This window comes from Takifugu rubripes, chromosome 17 (genome assembly GCF_901000725.2).
Source record: "Takifugu rubripes chromosome 17, fTakRub1.2, whole genome shotgun sequence".
In the NCBI taxonomy this organism is placed as follows: domain Eukaryota; kingdom Metazoa; phylum Chordata; class Actinopteri; order Tetraodontiformes; family Tetraodontidae; genus Takifugu; species Takifugu rubripes.
The window spans coordinates 3996032-4016409 of record NC_042301.1 but is presented as its reverse complement, the minus strand read 5'-3'; the positions used below and the strand labels follow the sequence as shown (position 1 = coordinate 4016409).

Genomic DNA, 20378 nt, shown 5'->3' with positions numbered 1-20378 from the left:
GGGCTCCCCGAAGAGTGAAACCAAGCAAAGCCTAAAGCGGACTGAAACTCAGAGAAGGGAGGCCATTAATGAAGCGTACACACGTATTTGCAGGGCCCTTGGAGGCTAATTTTTTGCCTCATAATGATCCAGAAGCTCACACTGACATCACAAGCCAGAGACAAGATTAATGCCCTTATTAATGCCAGCAGCAAATGATTCACTCAGATCACATTAAAAGCCCTTGGCGATATTAGGCCCCTCACCTTGCTTATACTGCCCCCTGCTGGCACGCGCGTCTGAGGCGTGTGCAGGGTTGTCTTTCCTGCACTTTGAGGTGAAGGTGTAAGTAAAAGTGACCTCCAGGAGGGTGGAGATGACAGTTCCAAAATAAAATTCCACCCGGGGCATGGCGGCGTCGCTATGGTAACCACAGCTAATCCCGTTCATCCTTTAACGCTGAAGCTACGGGGCTGACTGATCCAAATCCAACGTGCACACGGTGGTGGAGACGGGCAATCACATCACATTAACCTCTCACGCCGGGAGATCCCAAACCCCCGCAGCGGGTGCTCGCGGCGTCGTGGCAGTTTCCAGCCCCGGTGGGGCTAAATGAAGAGTAGGAGTTATCTTCGCCTTCAAAGAGCAAACACCAGGACACCGGTGGGCGAAGAACCGACCCGGACAGCAGTTCTTCTGTTTCGCTCGTTTCACGCTGACATTTTTTAAAATTCATCTCGGCAGAAAGGAGACAAAGCACAACATGGCTCGTTACCCCCGGCGAGCTTCTGATTCATCAGCGGGAGTCCTTCATTCTCTGAACTCTCCTCTTCCTCCAGGCCGTTCATATCGAATCACGCCGGCAAAGTATTTAAAGTTTGTCTTGATGCTGTCTGCAGTATCGACCTATAACAGGAGGATAATGGATGCCGCCCGCCTCTCTGCCTCGTGGTCGCGCAGGCGGAGGGCATCAATAGAGGCCAGTTCCATTGACACTCAAACAGCTTATTTTATGCGCTCGCTCTGGTGTCATGTGTGAAGGACAGCGCCTTTCAAAGGACATCAGGGGGGGCTAATGATCTGCCCCGCAGTCCTTTAACAGGCGACACGGTCCCAAATCGCAAAGTCAAAGCTTCTTTTTAATGTTTTGTTCGTGGATCAAAGACTGAATCCCTGCGCGGGGCAGCTGGATGACAGTGACAGTTTTCACGTGGGCTTTGGCCACCAGGTTCCTTCTGCTGAACATAGCAACCTCCCGTATCAACAAAGCTCGGGAGAAATACTGTATTTACAGGAGATGGGCTGTTTTATGCGCTCCTTTACAAACGCTACACACACACACACCCTCGTGTTGCTATCTTTGTGGGGTCGTAATGCATTACCAAGCTCTCTAGTCTAACCCTTACCATCCCAACTAATCCACTAACTTTAACCCAAGCTTAAACCCAGCATTAAAACCATGTCTTAACCATCAAGTAGTCCTTTGAAGGTAACAGCCAATGTGGTCCCACGTTGCAAAAACATCCTCACTTTGTTAGTAGAATGAATATTTAGCTGCTCAATACGGAGCAGACACACGGTTTTCTGTCTGCTTAATCCACTCCTTCAGAAATAAATCATATTTGACTGCTTTTCAACAAATAACTGTGGGGAAGCTGCTCTTACGTCACCTGTGATGCAAAAGCATTAATCTGTTTCACCTTCTGTCAGCTGCCCAACAAGAATTTGTCACTCTCGCCTGCACAAAATCCCACCAAGTACACGGGAGCAGCTAGGAGGGTAATATGATCCGTCTATGAGCACCATGGGGAATGAGGGCAGCCTCAGCCGCCTGAACAACCATTCACCGTTCATCAGATTATCCATTCAAACAGATGGTCACCTGGGAACTGACAGAAGCTCTAGTATCCCAGAGGGGGAAAGATGACCTCTGCAATCAATTAAAACTCTGTTTATAAAACTCTGCTCCATCATAATGTGCATCAAATACCTGCAGAAGTTCCAGCGAAGGCTGACAGAGCGAGCGTTTTTGCACCATTTCACCTTCATATTCTTCAAGGAAAGACAAAAACACGCCGCAAAAAAACAATTCAAAGGTGAGAGAAGCTTTAAATAAATGTAAACATGGGGGAAGAGGAAGGAAAGACGCAGAGGAATGACAAACACTTGGAAGATGTGCACACAAAATAGCTGATGGGCCGTCAGAGAGTAAGACAAAGAGGATTATGGGTAGAAGCAGGGAGGGGGGAGAGGATCGGGGCCACCGCTCAGGTCAAAAGGTCGTGCATTTTAAAGGATGCACCGCCAATCACAAAGGCTTGTTGTGTTCTTTCTAACCTGCAAAACCTTTTAAATGCCACCTTAGATCTGAGCCAAACTAGCCTCAGTAATCCCATAATCACACATCAGCAACCCCAACGTGCAGCCACACAGAAGCGGCTAATCCGCATGGCTCTACGGGAGAAGGGAGGCGGCCACCCTGTACGCCGCCAGCTAGATCAACTTTATTGATCCCACAAATGGAGGACGTTTCCTATTTCCTTCTATAATCCGTGATCCGCCTGCTCTGGTAAAAACTATGTACAGAATCTTCCTCCTTAATATTCCCTGTCATTCTTCCACTGGACAGGACGATGAGGCTCCGCAGGTGGGCGTAAAATGCACATGGACAGCCTGGCTCTCCTCTAAAACACCTCTTTACGGACTCTTCTCTCCAACTAATCCCAAGTCCAAAGGCGTTGAGTGCGTGACGCAGCAGTGGTTGGTGCAGGCAGGAGTTGGACGGTGTTAATGAAAGCAGTAAAGATTCCAGGAGGTCATAAACGTGATACATGGCGGATTTTAGTGGAAGTGTGACAGCGAGCGGGAGACGACGCACCTGCGCTTGCATCATTATTACCAATCACGACAGCTCAGCACTTTATGCGCCTCATTTTGAGAAAAAGAAAAAAATATGTCAAATTCTCGAGAGCCAGCCTTTTATTTAAATGAGGAAAGTTTGGTTCCTTCCAGTGAAGAACCAAGCAGAGCCAGCAAACCCTCCGAGGCGCGTCTGTGAGGCAGCGCTCCCAACACGGCTGGATTTATTTGCTTGGCAAAGTCCAAACGTTTACAACCTCTCCTCTGGCGTTCCGGATCCTTTTTACGAGTCCTGCAGGAGGCATCGATCGCACCCTGACATTTCCTGGATGTCACCAGTCACCACTAATGGCTGTACTAATCACTACAAGTTGCCGGGGGCTGCAATCAGCAGTAAATGGCACTGAGAAGGTGGGCAGGGGGGTGGAGCTGGGTTAGGAGGAAGTGGACGAGGGAACGCCCGCGCCGTGAGGCTATAATGCCAAGTAAAGTCAATTTAAATGGTTGCCATGGATATCAGATCAGCGTCTAGGCTTGTGGATCCAGGAGGAAGACAGCAAAGGAGGATACACTTTGCACAGTGCATTATGGGATTGAGTGCATCTATTTAGTGCATTGAGTGCACTAAATAGGGTACAGTGATCCTCGCTGGCCATTCAGACAACTCACCCTAGTTAGTGCTCTTTACAGGGAAGAAGGAGGAGTGGTGTGTTGCTCTCTCTCCACGTCCTTAACTGGCTCTGCCTGACCTGGTCACACACTTGCATTCCACCTGTGTAACTCTCTCCCCCGCTTCCTCATTTCTTGACTCCTTTACTTCATGTTTTGTGTGTCTCCTGTTGGATCTATTTTCTTCCAGTTTTTTGAGGAGGTTTCTACATAATGAGTGATTACGATCGTCTACTGGTCAAAAAAAATAATAATCCCATGTCAGTGTTGGGAGGACGTCACATGCACTCATACAGGCTTGCACTTGTCCAAGCTTTATGTGCACAAACTGTCTATTTCTATTTCTCTTCCTCTCTCCCTCTGTCAAAAACACACACACACACACACACCCTTGTACATCAGGTTTCAGCACGCCCAACAGATAAGCCTGTGGCCTTCCAGGTAGATCTTATTATAGCTCTGTAATAATTAACAGAGCATTCTGAGGAATAAAATACAGTCGCGCCGGCACACACACACACACACACACACACACACACACAGACACATCTAAAAACCAAATTTTGGGGAAGTGCAGAGAAGAAGCACCACTCTGAAGGTCAGGTTCATTCAGACAGGGATAATAACCGGGGTTATACAGGTCGCATGCTAAGAGGAACAGGATCCTACCTGCCTGCTTGTGCGTTACTTTCATTTTTCCTCGTGTTTCATTTCAAGCGACCGAGGCGACAATGGGGAGGACGGCGTGGCCTTTAGCTCTCTACCTTATTATCCTGCTCAAACCAGGCTCAGAAGGTCAGTGAAAGCATCTTGCATGATTTAAATCAGCATAAAATGAGCGTTTCTTTTTGGTTTCCCTGGTGTCCAGGTGCGGTGGAGCTGCGTCCATCTCCCACGGTTGTGTACGCAGAGTGTGGGACACAAGTCAACTTAAACTGTGAAGTACATCCACTGAAAAATGACCTGTCCGTCAAACACATGGGGTGGTCCCTGAACGGCAGCTCGCTGTGTTCCGTGGACACGGAGGGGAACCTGTCCAGACATCTCAAACACAGTCCGAGACCCTTCCACTGCTCATACAACCGTGGACATTTGTCTCTGAGATTTCCCAACATGAAACTGCTGGACGGTTGGAATTCAACATACATGTGCAAACTGCGATCCAACAAAGGAACCGCGCATATGGAGACAACAGTGCAGTTCAAAGGTCAGCCTGCATAGTTACTCTGTCATGAAAGAATAACGCATGTGGTGACTAATTCTTTGTCCCTTTATTCCCCCTTAGACCCAAACAAGTGCTTCCAGTCCGGAATACGGAAATTACCACTTCAAATACTGACAATACCACCTGGCGAGAATGGAGGTGGATCACTCAAGGCAACAAGGACATTATGGTGTATTTCTGTATTACTTGCGATCCTGAAGCAATAATAATACACCGCGCTCAAAGCAATCCGGTCAGTCGGAACCTTTCTGAGCAATAAGGTAGGCTGTGAAAAGTTAAAAAAAGACATAAAACATCAGAAAAATAAAATGAAAAAAAAACAAAACATAAAGCTACCGACGAACTCATTCATTTCTAAGGCTCCAACTTACTTGATGGTGATTTTTGAAACAAACAGAAAGTAACCGATGAGGCGTGAGTGACGTCAGTCATTCGTGGGTGTGTGCTGCCCCCTGCTGGACATTTGTAATGCAGCAGTCAGGCGTTGCCCTTGACTGCGTAGCTGCTTGTGCAAATATTATTGTATGCAATTGTATTGTATTGTGTGCATCACACATAATGAAAACTTAAATCATAACTGTCATGATTCTTCCCCTATGGAATGACCAAGGAAAATAAAAATGATTAAAATTCAGTGGTTTTTTTTTGTGGATTTTATGGTTGCGTAACTAAATAATTAAATCCAACCGCCATCGGCAGAAGTCATACAAAGCTGTTTTTAAGCTGTAGTTTATAACGCACGCATCTTTTTGTGTAGTTAATCTGACTCTAATGTGTTAACAGGTACGTCTTTTATCAGGGATTGCTTTTGTTGTCTCCATGTGTCGTTTTATACCAGTTAAACCTTAATTAATGCTTATCCGCGGTGCCTGCAGTAGACACTTCTTGCCGATAGGGGGAGTATAATTTTCAGTCTTACCGGAACTCTTTGCACACTTGAAGGTCCGTGTGCGCGCTCGCGTGGGTGTGCGTGTCCCCGAGTGAACTTAGAAAAGAAAAAACAATCTTAATTCTCATCCTTCTAGTAGTCAGGTAGTGCAGCACACCTCATATGTTATTATTCTTTTGAATACTAGAATTGCAAATAATTATTGCGCAGGAAGTTACGGTCAATCACAACAAGAGTACCAATGGCCTTATTCCTCCAAGTGACCCTGCCTCGTGTTGCATAACCTGTGAGCGTGAGTAGGCTTCCCTGTGTCCACCTCACATGGACAAAGTACACAGCGGGAGGTGTTCACTATTAGCGAGAGGACGAAGGAGCCTTGGATCACGTTCCCATGGTGACGAGTGCTCCATTGAAGTGTTTCTCTGTATTCGTGTCCACAGGAGTGTGTGTGTGCATGTGTGCGTGTGTTTGAGTTTTCCCACTGGGTTGTTTTATCTCCAGTCAGAGACGTTTACATTATCACCCTGACAGCCTGATGGTCACTGGTCAGGTGAGCAGCTGCAGAGGGTTATATCATTCAGTGGGGGGGGGGGGGGGGCTGGTCACACAAGACAAGATAAGACCAACAAACAGCAAGAGACAGTGGACGGATGAGGCTGAGGGAAAACGGATGGAGGAATGGAAAGAGGTGATAACGCCAGATTGGGCCGGCTAAACAGAGATTGACGAGAAGTGACTCTCACCTGTTTCCTGAGGTTGCAGCGAATGGAAATCGCAGGTCCGGTGATGGTCGCAGGCCTCGTTTCCACATTTCATGCACGTATTCTGCCCATTCTGGGCAGGATGTGTCATTAAACGCCTCATCACTCCTCTGTGTCCTGACTATCAGTGGCAGATCATCACAGAGGACTCAAATGCTCCCACATTTGATAAATGAATCCAATTTTGGCTTCGGAACATTTAACAATGACCCCGAAGGGATGAATTATTCAAATATCTCCATCATGAATACAGTCATTTGGTGTCAAATGTGTCGGGGTATTGTCTGTATTTAATGGCACAAACCTGTGTCGAGTCCTGATAAATCAATTAATCCCAATAAAACTAACAAATCTCTGCAGGACTGATGTGCAAACCAACAATAATCATAATAAAACCAATAAATTACAACTGATTCCCTGATTGTAGGCCGTCTAGTCCAGAAAATTCTGTAAACACACCCTCATTTGCTTATTGGTCATCCAACATTCCCTTTATTTCATAATAACCAATTAAATGGCATATGTCATCCAGGGCCCGGGGCCATCACATATTTGTGACAACACATGAGAGTCTCCTGCACAAAGATGGAATAAATAATGAGGTTTTACTGCCAGAACACAATGTACGTGTGTGTGTGTGTGTGTGTGTGTGTGTGTGTGTGTGTGTGTGTGTGTGTGTGCACGGTTCTAATCTGCTGCCTTTCAAACCCACCTTCATTTAATTCTAAACTGTTTTACCCAGAAAATAGGATTCATTGGCTGCGCTGGGTTCCTGAGCACAGGTGAAACACAAGCTCGCTTCCATTTTGGCATCGTCTCACGTGGGACGCCATTCCCAGATTTGCCTGCACTGATTCACTCAGCACCCTCTTGTCTCACCTCGCCTGGAAACAGGTGCACCGCGTTGTCTGTGTTGCGCAATCAAGCCTGGCTCGGTTAAAGGAGGCGGTTCTGAAGCTTCACGCCCCAAATCCGTGTCGTGGCAGGTGTGTGAAGCCACCTACGAATGCACGACAGCCTCAGTTACGCACGATTGCAAAGTCTACTGGTGGTCGCTGTGCAGTGTGTGTGTGTGTGTGTGTGTGTGTGTGTGTGTGAGGGGAGACCGGAGGTCCCACATGTAGAAGTTGGATTTATGTTCCAATCAGGCCCTTTTAAATGTGAAACACAGAGCAGACGTGCACAACTCAGCCCATCAATATCGACGCGGCCACACCGGTGCGCGCTACGCCATTACTGCTCCCTCCGCCATATTTCATCCCGTCCGGTATCGACTGCGTGGCCTCTACCTCTTGGCATTTCCTGTCAAATGTGCACATCAGAGAGCCATTCTGGTGTGGCTCGTGACCAGTATGTGATCTACTGGATCTTTCTGAGACCCTCCATCCCTAAAAGATGAAAGAAATTAGTCCCCTTCCTGTCATGCTAAGTAGGGGGAAGCAGACTGAAAGATATCAGTGCAGGTAATAAATCCCCCTCCAGTGAATCGTGTGGATCAATACGGCCTCGTCTACATCATATGTTACGCAACGCAGCGCCTCCATAAATGGAACTCTGATTAGCATGAGCCCAAAGTTGCCCCTGTCTTTTCCTCCTTGCTATTACTGTCCCATTTATCTCCCGGGAAGGTAGAAAGAGGAGGATCTGAGGCAATCAGAGCTCATTCTTTGTGTTTCTCTTTAATCTATAAGACTCTCATCCACCACCAGTGATGGATCTGAACCACAAAGGGGTTTTGGGGAGACCCAGCCTCAGCCGTACACCTGACACGGAGGCAGCAATCAGGCCGAAATATGCCATCTTGCACCCATTGGAGAAAAGACAATTACATCACACACACACACACACACACACAGACCTTTTAACATTTTATTAGAATTACACAAACTTACCAATATAGCTGCCAAGCCTCAACAGCAGCTCTTTTCCATTTGATAAGATTTGAGGCTCCATTTTCAAATGTTGGGAATGAAAATAACCCAACCGTCCCACTTTCTCGCGCAAGAGAATCACACATTTTGGCGGCTGTTGAATAGAGGAGGTTTATCCTTCAAAGGGCTCATCCCGAAAAGATGACAGAACCAATTTACGGGCCGCTCGGAAATGATGTTCCGCGTCCCAGAAGGCACATTTGTGGCGCAAACTTGCATCAAACTTTATTTTCTGTTTCCGTCAGGAGGATGATTCATTCTCCCCGTGGAATTTGGGCGCCCAGCCGGGACAGAAGGGGGGGGGGAGTCTTTCAGCGAGCGTCTCCTTGATGCACATCATCTCAGTTCCCTCTAATTGCAGTGATGATCTAAATGCTCTGTTGTGGGGTGATTTTTCCTAAATAACATCTCATTGGTGCAGCTCTTCCGGCTCATTCACACACTGCACAATATTGAAATATGTTGGAATATATTGGGAAAATGCTGATATAACCGATAGTAACGGCGAGCACCTTTGGTTTGATGCCACTACAGTAAAAGTGTGTGGGCGTTGTTTGTTGTCGTGCTTTCATGGTGTCTGGTAAACATTCCCTCTGCGTAGGTGTGAGTTCACGAGAAAGTGTGCGTCCTGTGCACCTCTGAGCGTCCAGCTCTGTTAGTGGGCTGCACTCAGGAGAACCTCCCGAGGTCCAGGAGGCCATTCCACAGCAGGGTGGTCATACAAACACCAACGAAGCTGCCTCCAGGACCACGTCCTCCAGATATTCTGTCTCCACTGGATATGAAGAGAACTGATGACCATCTGGGTATCCGCACATTTCCATTAACTGGCATCGTCTTGTTCCCGGTTAACGGTCTCAAATGTTCCTAAGATACTATAAATATATCTATAAACATCAGATGAAGAGGACCCTCGACCTCGAGGAACGCCATGGAAACGCTGAGGGGCTCATTACCCATTATCCTCCTCGGTGACGGGTGGGGGGGGTTCATGCTGAACACACACTGACGGAGAGTCGCCATGAGCGTGTCGGGGCGGAAAAATGTTGGTAAGATAAGCAGAAGGGTGTCGGAGAAGGAGAGCGATCAATATTCTGTCCACAGCAACAGCACAGCATCCGAGCTGGTGCTTCTAATGAGCACGAAGGCCATTTTATATGGAGCTCACGGGCCCAGCTGTGGTACCAGAGATAGGCTTATCATTTAAAACAGACAAGAACAAGGATTTATTCACAGGATCAAAGCTGGAGTATTGATTTAGGAACCAGGAGACTCTGGGGTGTTGAACATGTTCAAATGGCCGCTTGGGATTTTCATTATAAATCGTCTCCTTTATTTAACACACATAAGATTTCCTGATCGATTGAGCTTATTCTAATGAACATCTATCTTAGCTACGTTAAATTACTCCTGTCAGGTAACAGAAAACAGCCCGTTAGCGTTTAATTTAGCTGTTTAAAATAATTCAGCTGAACTAAAGAATATCTCATTTGCAAGTAAAGTCAGGGCGATGTGAAACAGCATGTTTCTAATGCTTTAATTAAAAATATATCCGTTTATGAGGCCTGCGGGGGCCCCGTGTCCGCTGTCACCTTATATGGCTCCAATTTAAATGAAACGAAACAAGAAATCCACCCCACAAAATTGACTTTTCTCTAGGCAGCTTAACCTTTGTCCACGGCTCTGGGCAACCACCTGACGATGGGATCGGAGCCGAGCGGGAGTGTGACGCCGTCTCAACGTAACCTGAACTAAAACTTTTTAGTTTTGGATTCAGTAAATTCACCCAGATTAATGACTGCACTTCCAGAGGATGTGCGACCTCTGCGGCTGCTGGCAGAGAGCAGGATGGGCCACGTTCGATTCCAAAATGAGCCAAAAATATGAAATAAGGTTAAAAAAAACCCAACTTGGGCTGATTTTTAGATGAAATGACCCTATTTGCTCATTAATCTTTCCAGACCAGATGATTCAATGCGCACTAACAGCGCCCAGTCCGATTAAATGACCCCCGGATATAAATAGAAACACGTGTCCTTCACGGGAAAAACAGGAAAGGGAATAAAGCTCTTCTCTCTGCTGTCCTGTCCAGCTGCACCTTTATTGTTTTAACACACTTTGATTTAAAATGAGCATCTCTTCTCATCGTCAACACTCGGATCATAGTGACTTTGAATTCAGCCCAAACACACATTGAGCAGATGTGTCACAGATTTCTTCCATTCCGATTGCTCCGGATGATCCGAATTAGTCGTCAGTCTCTGCGACATAAATGGGTTATAAAACCAGAGGATGGCCACGACGCTCCGGCGACCGAGACATCTTTTCCTCTGAGTTCCCATATTGGGATGTTGACAGGGTGACTAACCAGGAGGTAACTGGAGTGGTTCTCCCGGAAATTAGGACAGAGTTTCCAAAACTGACCAACTGCCGTGACCCAGTTTCAGGACTAGATGTTTAACACACATCGTCCCGGGAGTCACCTGTGGCCGAGACGCTGTGGGAGGAGGGAAGTGGAAAAGGTGGCGTCATTGGTGAGGAAGAATCCAGAATTGTTACAAAATCCAATCCATCCACCCGTCCACCCATCCACCCATCCATCCACCCATCCATCCACCCATCCACCCATCCATCCATCCATCCACCCATCCACCCATCCATCCACCCATCCACCCATCCACCCATCCATCCACCCATCCACCCATCCATCCACCCATCCACCCATCCATCCATCCATCCATCCATCCACCCATCCACCCATCCATCCATCCATCCACCCATCCACCCATCCATCCACCCATCCATCCATCCATCCACCCATCCACCCATCCATCCATCCATCCACCCATCCACCCATCCATCCATCCATCCATCCATCCATCTACCCATCCATCCATCCACCCATCCACCCATCCACCCATCCATCCACCCACCCATCCACCCATCCATCCATCCATCCACCCATCCACCCACCCATCCATCCATCCACCCATCCACCCATCCACCCATCCATCCATCCACCCATCCATCCATCCATCCACCCATCCATCCATCCATCCATCCCTCCATCCCTCCATCCATCCATCCATCCACCCCTCCCTCCCTCCCTCCATCCATCCATCCATCCATCAATCCCTGCATCCATCCCTCCCTCCCTCCATCATCCATCCATCCCTCCATCATCCATCCATCAATCCCTCCATCCCTCCCTCCCTCCACCCACCCACCCACCCCTCCCTCCCTCCCTCCATCCATCCATCCATCCATCAATCCCTCCCTCCACCCACCCACCCACCCACCCACCCCTCCCTCCCTCCCTCCCTCCCTCCCTCCATCCATCCATCCATCCATGCCTCCATCATCCATCCATCCCTCCATCATCCATCCATCCATCCATCCATCCATCCATCCATCCATCCATCCATCCCTCCATCCATCCCTCCATGCCTCCATCATCCATCCATCCCTCCATCATCCATCCATCCATCCATCAATCCCTCCCTCCCTCCCTCCCTCCCTCCACCCACCCACCCACCGACCCATCCCTCCCTCCCTCCCTCCTACCCACCCACCCATCCCTCCCTCCCTCCCTCCATCCATCCATCCATCCATCCATCCATCCCTGACTTCCCTGGTGACCTTGACAGGATCTGTCAGCCAGGAAGTGCAAAGGTGCATCCGAGCACCATATGGACGTGTGAACGAGGTCGTAACTGCAGCGCTCGGAGGGGAAAAAAACACCCATCAAGTGGGATTAGACACGGCTGCATTTCTCTGCTGTCGCGCAGCGTGGCAGCGCGCTACGAGAGCGGACGCGGGGGCGTCGATTGAGACCAGAGATAACTGGCAGCCTCGCACAAGCCAGTGTGAGCGTCATGAGCGTGGATACCCCACAGCCTGGTTCACTACGCTGCTCCTGACAGCTCACCTGTCAGCATCACTCCCCCACGGAGACGGGCTAATGCGAGATGAACGACGCCCGCGTCGTGGTGCCCAGGAGCTCGCAGGGACGCAGCACGGAGGCCGCCGCTCCCTTTTTGACCGAGTTGAAGGGGGATTGTTAATGTGTTGAGAGATAAAGAGGTGTTCTTTATCTCTCCCCACAATCCTAACACGCTCACATGAGCTCGGCGGGCTCCGCGTCGCAGGAAATGCTGCTGCTAACAGCAGGAAAGAGCCCTCTGGGTCATGTGCGTGTTACTATGTGTTTTAAAAAAAAAACAAAAAGAAAGCAAAGAATGTGTTCTTGTTGTTGTTGTTTCTGTTGTTGTTGACGCTGCTCTGGTCACTCAACGCCCGTGTTGGCTGTCATTGGCTGTTACGACCAGGCTGGATCTCCAGTTTTCCTCCCCCGATTTAGGGCAGGAGAGGAAAAAAAACAGTCTACGACCTCACGAGGGGGGTAAAATTGTGGAGTGTGAACAGCTGTTTGTAAAAACGCCCCCCACAGGTGAGAATAGGTAGTGCAGTGTATGTATCTGCGTATCTAAAGATTCTATTTCCTCCCTTCCGTTAGCTTATTGTGCACAGGACAGCGGGGGACAGTGGTGACGGCACAACTGACAACCTGTCCTCACCAGGTAGAGTCGTCACCTCTGTCGCGTCTTCCAGCTCCACGAGGGCTCTGGTCTCAACGCCGTGGCGTCCATTCAGCCTCGGCAACAACCGGCTGCTTCCCTGCGGCCACCTGGACAACACAGGCACCGACCACGGGGACTTTCCCAGTAGGGACGGAGAGAATTCCAATTAGCGGAATCGGGTTTTCGAGAAAGGCTCGCCGCAGCCATTAAGCGAAATGCACCGTGTACCTAGTTAGTGATTAAACCACTCATCCTCTGGCGGCCGGCGGCCATTAACACTCCCGCAGGTCAGAACTGGGCTTCCTCCGGGATCGACTTTTGCGCAGCGGCAGCTTCGATCCGCCGGATAACGAGAAGAACGGAGGTTTTGAAAAGAGGCTTCTCGTTCCCGCTGATCCAAAGAAGCTCTCCTCAGCTCCCTTTGTGAAGATCCTTTAAAAGTAACGATCAGTGGTTCTGACTCCCGATGAGCTTGATCCGAACACCCCTGACACGCACTTGCATCTCGCTGCGTCAGAGAGCCCCTCTGCGTCTGGGTAGCAGGCACAGCGAAGGCCAAGGGGCTAAATAAAGGACCATGAGACAGACGGAGGGAGAGCGAACCCTCTGAATCACGCGGTGAGCCTGGAACACAAGCCTGGAAGCCACAAGACGAGGACGTTGTCATCTGCCGTCTCCTTACTTAGAACTGCATGAGCAGAGCCGACAGTCATGAATTATGGACCATCTGAAGTTCCCTATTTTGAACACAATTATGCCGCGAAGCGCTCGTTAAAGCACCATGAGTTATATAAGGTTGGCTTCAAAAACGCTTGCAAATCCGGGAATTCTGCTCAAGGAAGACGGCAAACATCAGGCAGACGAGCCTGACATTCATGACTTTTAGATTTATTATTGTTTTCAAGCGAAATCCCTCTTACACAACTTCTCTGAATCTTGCTAACCCCGCAGAACCGCATGAAGCTGTTGGATCCTTGGAAATCTGCTGGAAAAACATCGATTTTATGCCAGTAGCTACCTTTTCCGCACAATTATTCCATCCTTATAAATATGCTGACACGGATTATTTGTCTGGCTCAGGTGACGTCGCTCTGGTCTCGTGAGCAAACCCAACATTTAGTTCACGTCCCGTCCTCAAATGTGCCTGTCGTTTTAGAACTTCCGTAGAGGAATACCGGTACCACATTGGTTGCAGGACTGCAATCCGAGTGTGTTTGCAGTGGCTCCACAGCAGCAGCGAGACGCAAACATGCGCTAAAGCGAACTCCTGGAAGCGACCCTCGATACAGGCTGTCACGCTGAATTAATGCAAACAGATTCTGGAAGACAGGGCCGACACCTGCTGCCGCAGCTGAACGGGCGTGAAGGCTGATGTGGGGGAGGGGGGGGCATCACGGTGACAAATAAATACAACAATAAAAACGACCAACACGAGGTTGGGGGTGGAGATATTTGATTTTTCTTTATCTCTTGCTTTATTTTATTTCCTGCCTGTTGTTGACTGACGCTGACAAAGACTAATAATGCTAATAATACTAGTACTACTACTAGTACTACTAATAATAATAATAATAATAGGTCTAAAGGGAGGGTCGTTTAAGTAAATCATCCAAATGATCCCAAACTTTGCCCTCATGGATAAGCTAGCTGCTGCTCAAGGCTGCAGACCTGGACCAAATGTATCAAATGCTCCGCCATGAATGCGCTGTGGCCCAGATATGTCTTCATCAGTGTGTCTATTAAATGACACTCAGACACAATTTAGCAGTCATCACGCGCAATTAGCATAATTACAGAATTATAGTACTCAGCTGGCCTCTACAACAGAGTATGCAAATAACAGTGGCTCCTACAGGGAGCTTTTTCAAAGGGTTCTTTGTCCTTTCTTTTATCTGAACCGTGTCTGGAACATGTCCAGGAGTAGTGAAACGGATGATCCCTGCCGTCACGTGAGTTTTAATCGCAGGTTGTTGGCGTCACGTGCATTTAGATGTATGTCTATATGTAGGTTGTGGTCAGGGTTTCAAAATAAATAACATCCCCAGGCATCAATGGTGGCAGTGACGTCAGCGAGTGAAGAATGCAGAGCTTCTTGCATAAAATAGCATGTTTTTTCTTTCCGAGCCAAGCCGACAGTGGTGTATCGTACCCTGGGCGACTCATTAGCTGAGTGCCAGTGGCAACAGTCAAGGGTCTCCAGCTTCTCTTATTTAAGGTTCATAGCATTGTGTGTGTGTGTGTGTGAGCACATGTGTGCGCACGCTATTTCAGGTAACTGATCTTGCATAAGTCAGCATTAATATGTAGGATTGAGCTGATGTCACAAACCTCAGCACACGATTGCAAAGCACAAAGATTGCTTGGTTTAAGACACACACGCACGCACACACACATATACACACGCACACACACACACACACACAGACACACGCACACACACGCACACACACAAGGGGGCTGTTTCCAGATCTTAATAAACATGATTCACTGAAGAGAATACATAGATTTCTTGTCCTTAAAGGATGAAATATAAGCTTTAAAACAAAACCATTCAAAAAGTGACTCCCAAAAACCGTGTTTCAGGAGTTTCCCCGATATTCAGTTCAACCTACAATCACGTAAGCATCATTTTGTGGTAGAACTACTTTCTACTGCGTTAAGTACATTTGCAGAAGGGGGAGGGGCCAAACCCCTCAAAGTGTAACTGGCATTGAGCTAACGAGGTCTTCCGTTATAAAAGAAATAAAATGATGCTTTTCCCTCCATCTAATTTGGTGAAACATTGTGGGGACCTGCATGTTTTAATCAGCATCTTTAATCTGTAGTTCTAAAATAATCTGTATCTTCTTCATTAATGTTCCCTCTTGCCCTTTTCTGGTTTTCAGAAACTCCAAACATGCGCGCCAAAATCGAATCTAATTTCCAGCAGCTCTCATCCTTAAGGCAAGAGAACAGCTCGGCTTGTAAACAGGGCTCTCCTGTTCCGTCTCACGACTGGTTCCACGTGAGGAAGCCGTCCTCTCCGATCTGTGAGCCAGGTGAGCTCTGATGGATCACACGCATGTAGACTCCCACACAACCAAAGCTAAACCCTCTCCGCTCCAAACCCTGAAATATTTAGGTCAAAGGTTACAAAGATACGAGGAGATCACTGAAGTTCTCCGGCTGCCAGGACCTGTGAAGGGGAAATAAGCACAGGAAATTTCCTCCCCAGCCTCCTGCAGAACAGGCTAACACACACTTTTTTGGGGGGGTGTATTTATAAATTCATGTGTTGAAGTATCATCTTCATACACCTGACTTGAAATTAAAAAATAAAATAGGCTGTTTTCGGTTCCTCCTGCTGCAACACCATCATGTTTAGAGAACTGTGGAGAAACTGTTGGATACAACGAAACCTTCCTACAGCTGCACAAAGGTGATTTTTGTTATTAACCCACAAATGATCCCATTTCACCCCCCGGTAGGCGTCAGTGCTGAACATATGCAGATGATGCCTTTGAATTTAGGGGACAACCTGGAGAATACTGATTTGCTAATACATGAAACATTTATCAGACGCTAATTCTAATCTCGCCTCACAGCCGCTGTCAACCGGAATGAGCAGGAAATTCAGCTCAGCTTCAGTTCCACTGAAAAGAACTGTTGGCTTGATTCAATTCAACACCTTGACTTCATTTGCATCTACTCGCCAACTGACTGCTCCGGCAGGAATCAGTATTCTGCACTCGTAGCCCGTCAAACCCAGAAATTAGCATAATGCCCGTGAGTAATTTTGCTATTTTGTAAAACCACAACCTCCCGTGCAGCTTAGATGCACAGATATGACATTTGAATTTCGACGCTGTTGCACGGGGCTTCTGCTGGCACGCTAATAGCAAAGGGCTGCTTCATTAGAACGCCACGAGGAGTTCTGCACACCTCCGCTCAGAAACACCTGAACACATCATTGAAATGCACAGTATTTAGCCGCCGCGCACAGCTTTGGGATGCTAACGACGTCACCGCTTACTGGGTGACCACAGCAAGAAATGATGGACATTGGTGGAGGGTCGGTGCATGTCTTGAAGATCGGAACGTCTTGGAACCGCCCCCCCCCCTCCTCCTGCTCCCGGCCTGTGAGAGCAGATGTAAAAAGAACTTTCCCCTCTCGGTGAAGGTTAAGTCGCGTAAGGGGGGTGTTTCATAATTGGCAGCTGTCACATTTCAGTACTATCATCTTGACAGGGCGGGCGAGATGCAGAGGTCACAGGCCTGGGGGGCGCTTCAAGTCAATAAAGGCCGCTACGGCCATTCCTCATCCACCAGGGCTATCGGGAAATCTATTTTAAATAGCACAAACTAATAAGAATCGACATTTCCCGCCTCAACGGTGCATCGGGGACTGATGCGTGTTGGTGTAATTAAGCGACGGCAAAACAATCCGGCGCTTGCAAATAAGCAAATCTGTGATGGGGACGTTTAACAGGTGCAGATGAGAGATCGTGCCGAGGAAGAAAGCAGATGGAGAGCGAGCAGAGGCTAACATTTGCACATGAAAGGACGTGCAGACACTTCAGCAGATCATCGAGGTGTGTCGTAACACACTGGAAGCAATATGGCCATGACACAGTCAGACCACCTGGGCACATACAGAAGCACGAAGAGTTCAGTCATGGGCTAAATTCTTCTTTTAATAAGCTGAAGACCTCAGTTAGAGGCAACAAATCACGTCTAATTAGACAGTTGGAGATGAGCGGATTACGGCAGGTTTCTCTTCAGTACAACATGATTCATGTCTGATCTTGAGCCTTCTATCAGGGAACCGTGCTCCATCAAAGCTTGAATCTGTCCCCATCCTCACGTGACTCCTACGGAGATGATCAAAGGCTTCCCTCGTGGATCTACGCTACAAATGCTGAAAGCGGGCCCCCGAACGCTACTAAACCCGCCGCCACCAGAATTTGCACGCGTCATTTGTTTGCTTTAATCCAATTTACCTTGGAGTAGTTCTACATCTTCTGCATCAGAGACGTGGTTCCTGGGGTGCATATATCACCGGAAGCCTGTGCACAGCTGGACATCAAAGGATGGATTCACTCAAGTATTCAGGGAGCAGCGGTGCAGGAAAACACCAGTCATCCACGCACGTGTAAACATAAAGATGTTTTTCCTGCTGCCGTTGACTAGCAAAAGCAATAACACGCGGGCGCTTCTCAACGCATGACGCTGACCTTTGAGCTGAGGAACAACGTCGCCGTCGCTTTGGTGGAGTATCAACCAACGTTGCAGATCTCGATGTAGGTAGCCTCACGTGCAGGCGCAGCTCATGTCTTCACCGGCGCCGTCCGCACGACCACGACACTTGGACCCTTTAGACCAACAGGTTAGAGCTATAATGTGCGCACAGGCAAAATTAAGATGTAATCATCATCATTAGCGCCATCAAAAATCCCCCCTCTGCCGTGGTCTCCCGCGGGGGAGCGCACATCTCTGACTCGCACCTGCGCGTATAAAGTAAATGTTTTACACATTTATACAAACGGAGTTGCTGTGACCAGAATTTTACGACGCTTCTTGTCAAATCAATGGCAGACAGGATGTTTTTTTCTCCGAGGTACGGCCTGCATACATTCAAATCTCTTCCCGGGCATCTTTATTGCTCTGCTTGTTCTTTAATCATTTTCAAATATCATCCTGTGTTTCCTGGTACACTCATTTAAATGCTCAGCCGTCATTGGTTGCCTGGATGAGGCTCTCTTGGAGGCTGCCTACTGCTGATTGGCTACCAGAGTCTGGGGGCACGGAGGGCGTATCGGTGAAACGGGCATAAAAGGCAGAGTGTGTGTGCAGGATTAGACACAGAGGCAACTGTAAAGAGCTTGGACTGAGACACAACTGGGGCCAAAACGAAAGAAAAAGCTGAAGCAGAAGACTCACATCTCAGTTCCAAAGAGTGTCTGCAGATCCATTTGAAATAAGCAACATGTCTCTGGAAGTGAAGGAGAAGACGCATGTTCGACTGGTGTTCCTGGGGGCCGCGGGGGTCGGCAAGACGGCCCTGATCCAACGATTCCTCCAGGACAAATTTGAGGCCAAACACCGGCGCACCGTGGAGGAGATGCACAGCAAGGAGTACGACATCGGTGGGGTGAAGATCACGGTGGAGATCCTGGACACCAGCGGCAGCTACTCCTTCCCGGCCATGCGCAAGCTCTCCATCCAAAACAGCGACGCCTTCGCGTTGGTGTACGCCGTGGACGACCCGGAGTCCCTGGAGGTCGTCAAGAGCCTGCGAGATGAAATCCTGGAGATCAAGGAGGACAAGTTCACGCCCATTGTGGTGGTGGGGAACAAGACGGACCGGGAGGGGGAGCGGCAGGTCTCCAGCGAGGACGTGCTGTCGACTGTAGAGTTGGACTGGAGTAACAGTTACCTGGAAGCTTCAGCGAAGGAGAACGCCAACGTGGTGGAGGTGTTCAAGGAGCTCCTGCAGCAGGTGAACCTCCCCAGCAGGCTGAGCCCGGCGCTCCGCAGGCGCAGGGAGACGTTCCCCAAGGACACCAACTTTCGGCCGCCCATGAACAAAACCAACAGCTGCGTTCTGTCCTAAAAACGGAGGAAGAGGACAAAACCGCCGCTTTGTCCGTTGAAGCCAGCTGAGATGTGGGAATGGTGGATCTGCTGCTGTGCTGGACGCAGAGAGGAAAACGTCCGGCGGACAAGAGATTCGCAAAGACGCTTCGCGGCTGACGAGGCGGGAAGATGCACACGTTACTCACCTGTTTGTTTGATGTACTGTGGTTGCTGCTTATCTGGTGACGCGCTGCGGGTGTTTAGATCAATGTAGAACATTTGGATTTCAAAATAAAACGTTCGCCCGCATCACCACTTTATTGGAAGAAGAAACACGTGTATATGCATATGTTGTAGCATGTGAAAGCGTATGTAAATTGTTTTCGTCATTCACCTCATGTTTACATGTTACTTGGCTCAATAATATCTTTCGATTTGTCTTTAAAGTACAAAATTCAAATGCACTTTTTTTTGCAAGAGACACAATTATGCTTGAAGGGTTTATTTAACATTTTATATTGTATTCTGATTTTTTTTTGCATATTTGATAATTACTGTATGATAATTTTTATCTTTACATGTAATAAAAGAAGCACAAAAAGTGATTTTTGCGTTACTTCTTGAGGTTGCTCCAAACAGACATAAATTACGCAACAATTGAGAAACTATTTTATAAAGTAAAATAGAGGGGATAAAATGCAACTGATGTTGTGATTTTTTTTAAATGCAGTGATTTTCCTTATAATAAATATGAGGAAAAAAGAAGAATCAAATATTTGCATAAACACACGTGACCTGTCTTTACACACACAAGCTGGGTGCAGGATATAACTTTGGAAAGGCGTCTCTATTCATATTTATTATATATATATTTAGGTGTAATTATATGGGTTTTTAGCACGTTTGTCTTGTTTTTAGACAGCTAATGCA

The 20378-nt window shown here is 48.0% G+C and overlaps 1 protein-coding gene across 1 annotated transcript; it reads left to right on the top strand.

The window, feature by feature from the left end:
• The first annotated feature begins 18735 nt into the window (after positions 1-18735).
• On the top strand, positions 18736-19514 carry LOC115253374 (GTP-binding protein Rhes-like). The gene has a single exon (XM_029851479.1). It carries the CDS (start codon positions 18859-18861, stop codon positions 19483-19485), a length of 627 nt encoding a protein of 208 aa, XP_029707339.1. The 5' UTR covers positions 18736-18858; the 3' UTR covers positions 19486-19514.
• The last annotated feature ends 864 nt before the right edge of the window (positions 19515-20378 follow it).

Coding starts and splice junctions, on each gene's coding strand:
- LOC115253374 (XM_029851479.1), top strand. CDS start 18,859: ATGTCTCTGGAAGTGAAGGAGAAGACGCATGTTCGACTGGTGTTCCTG.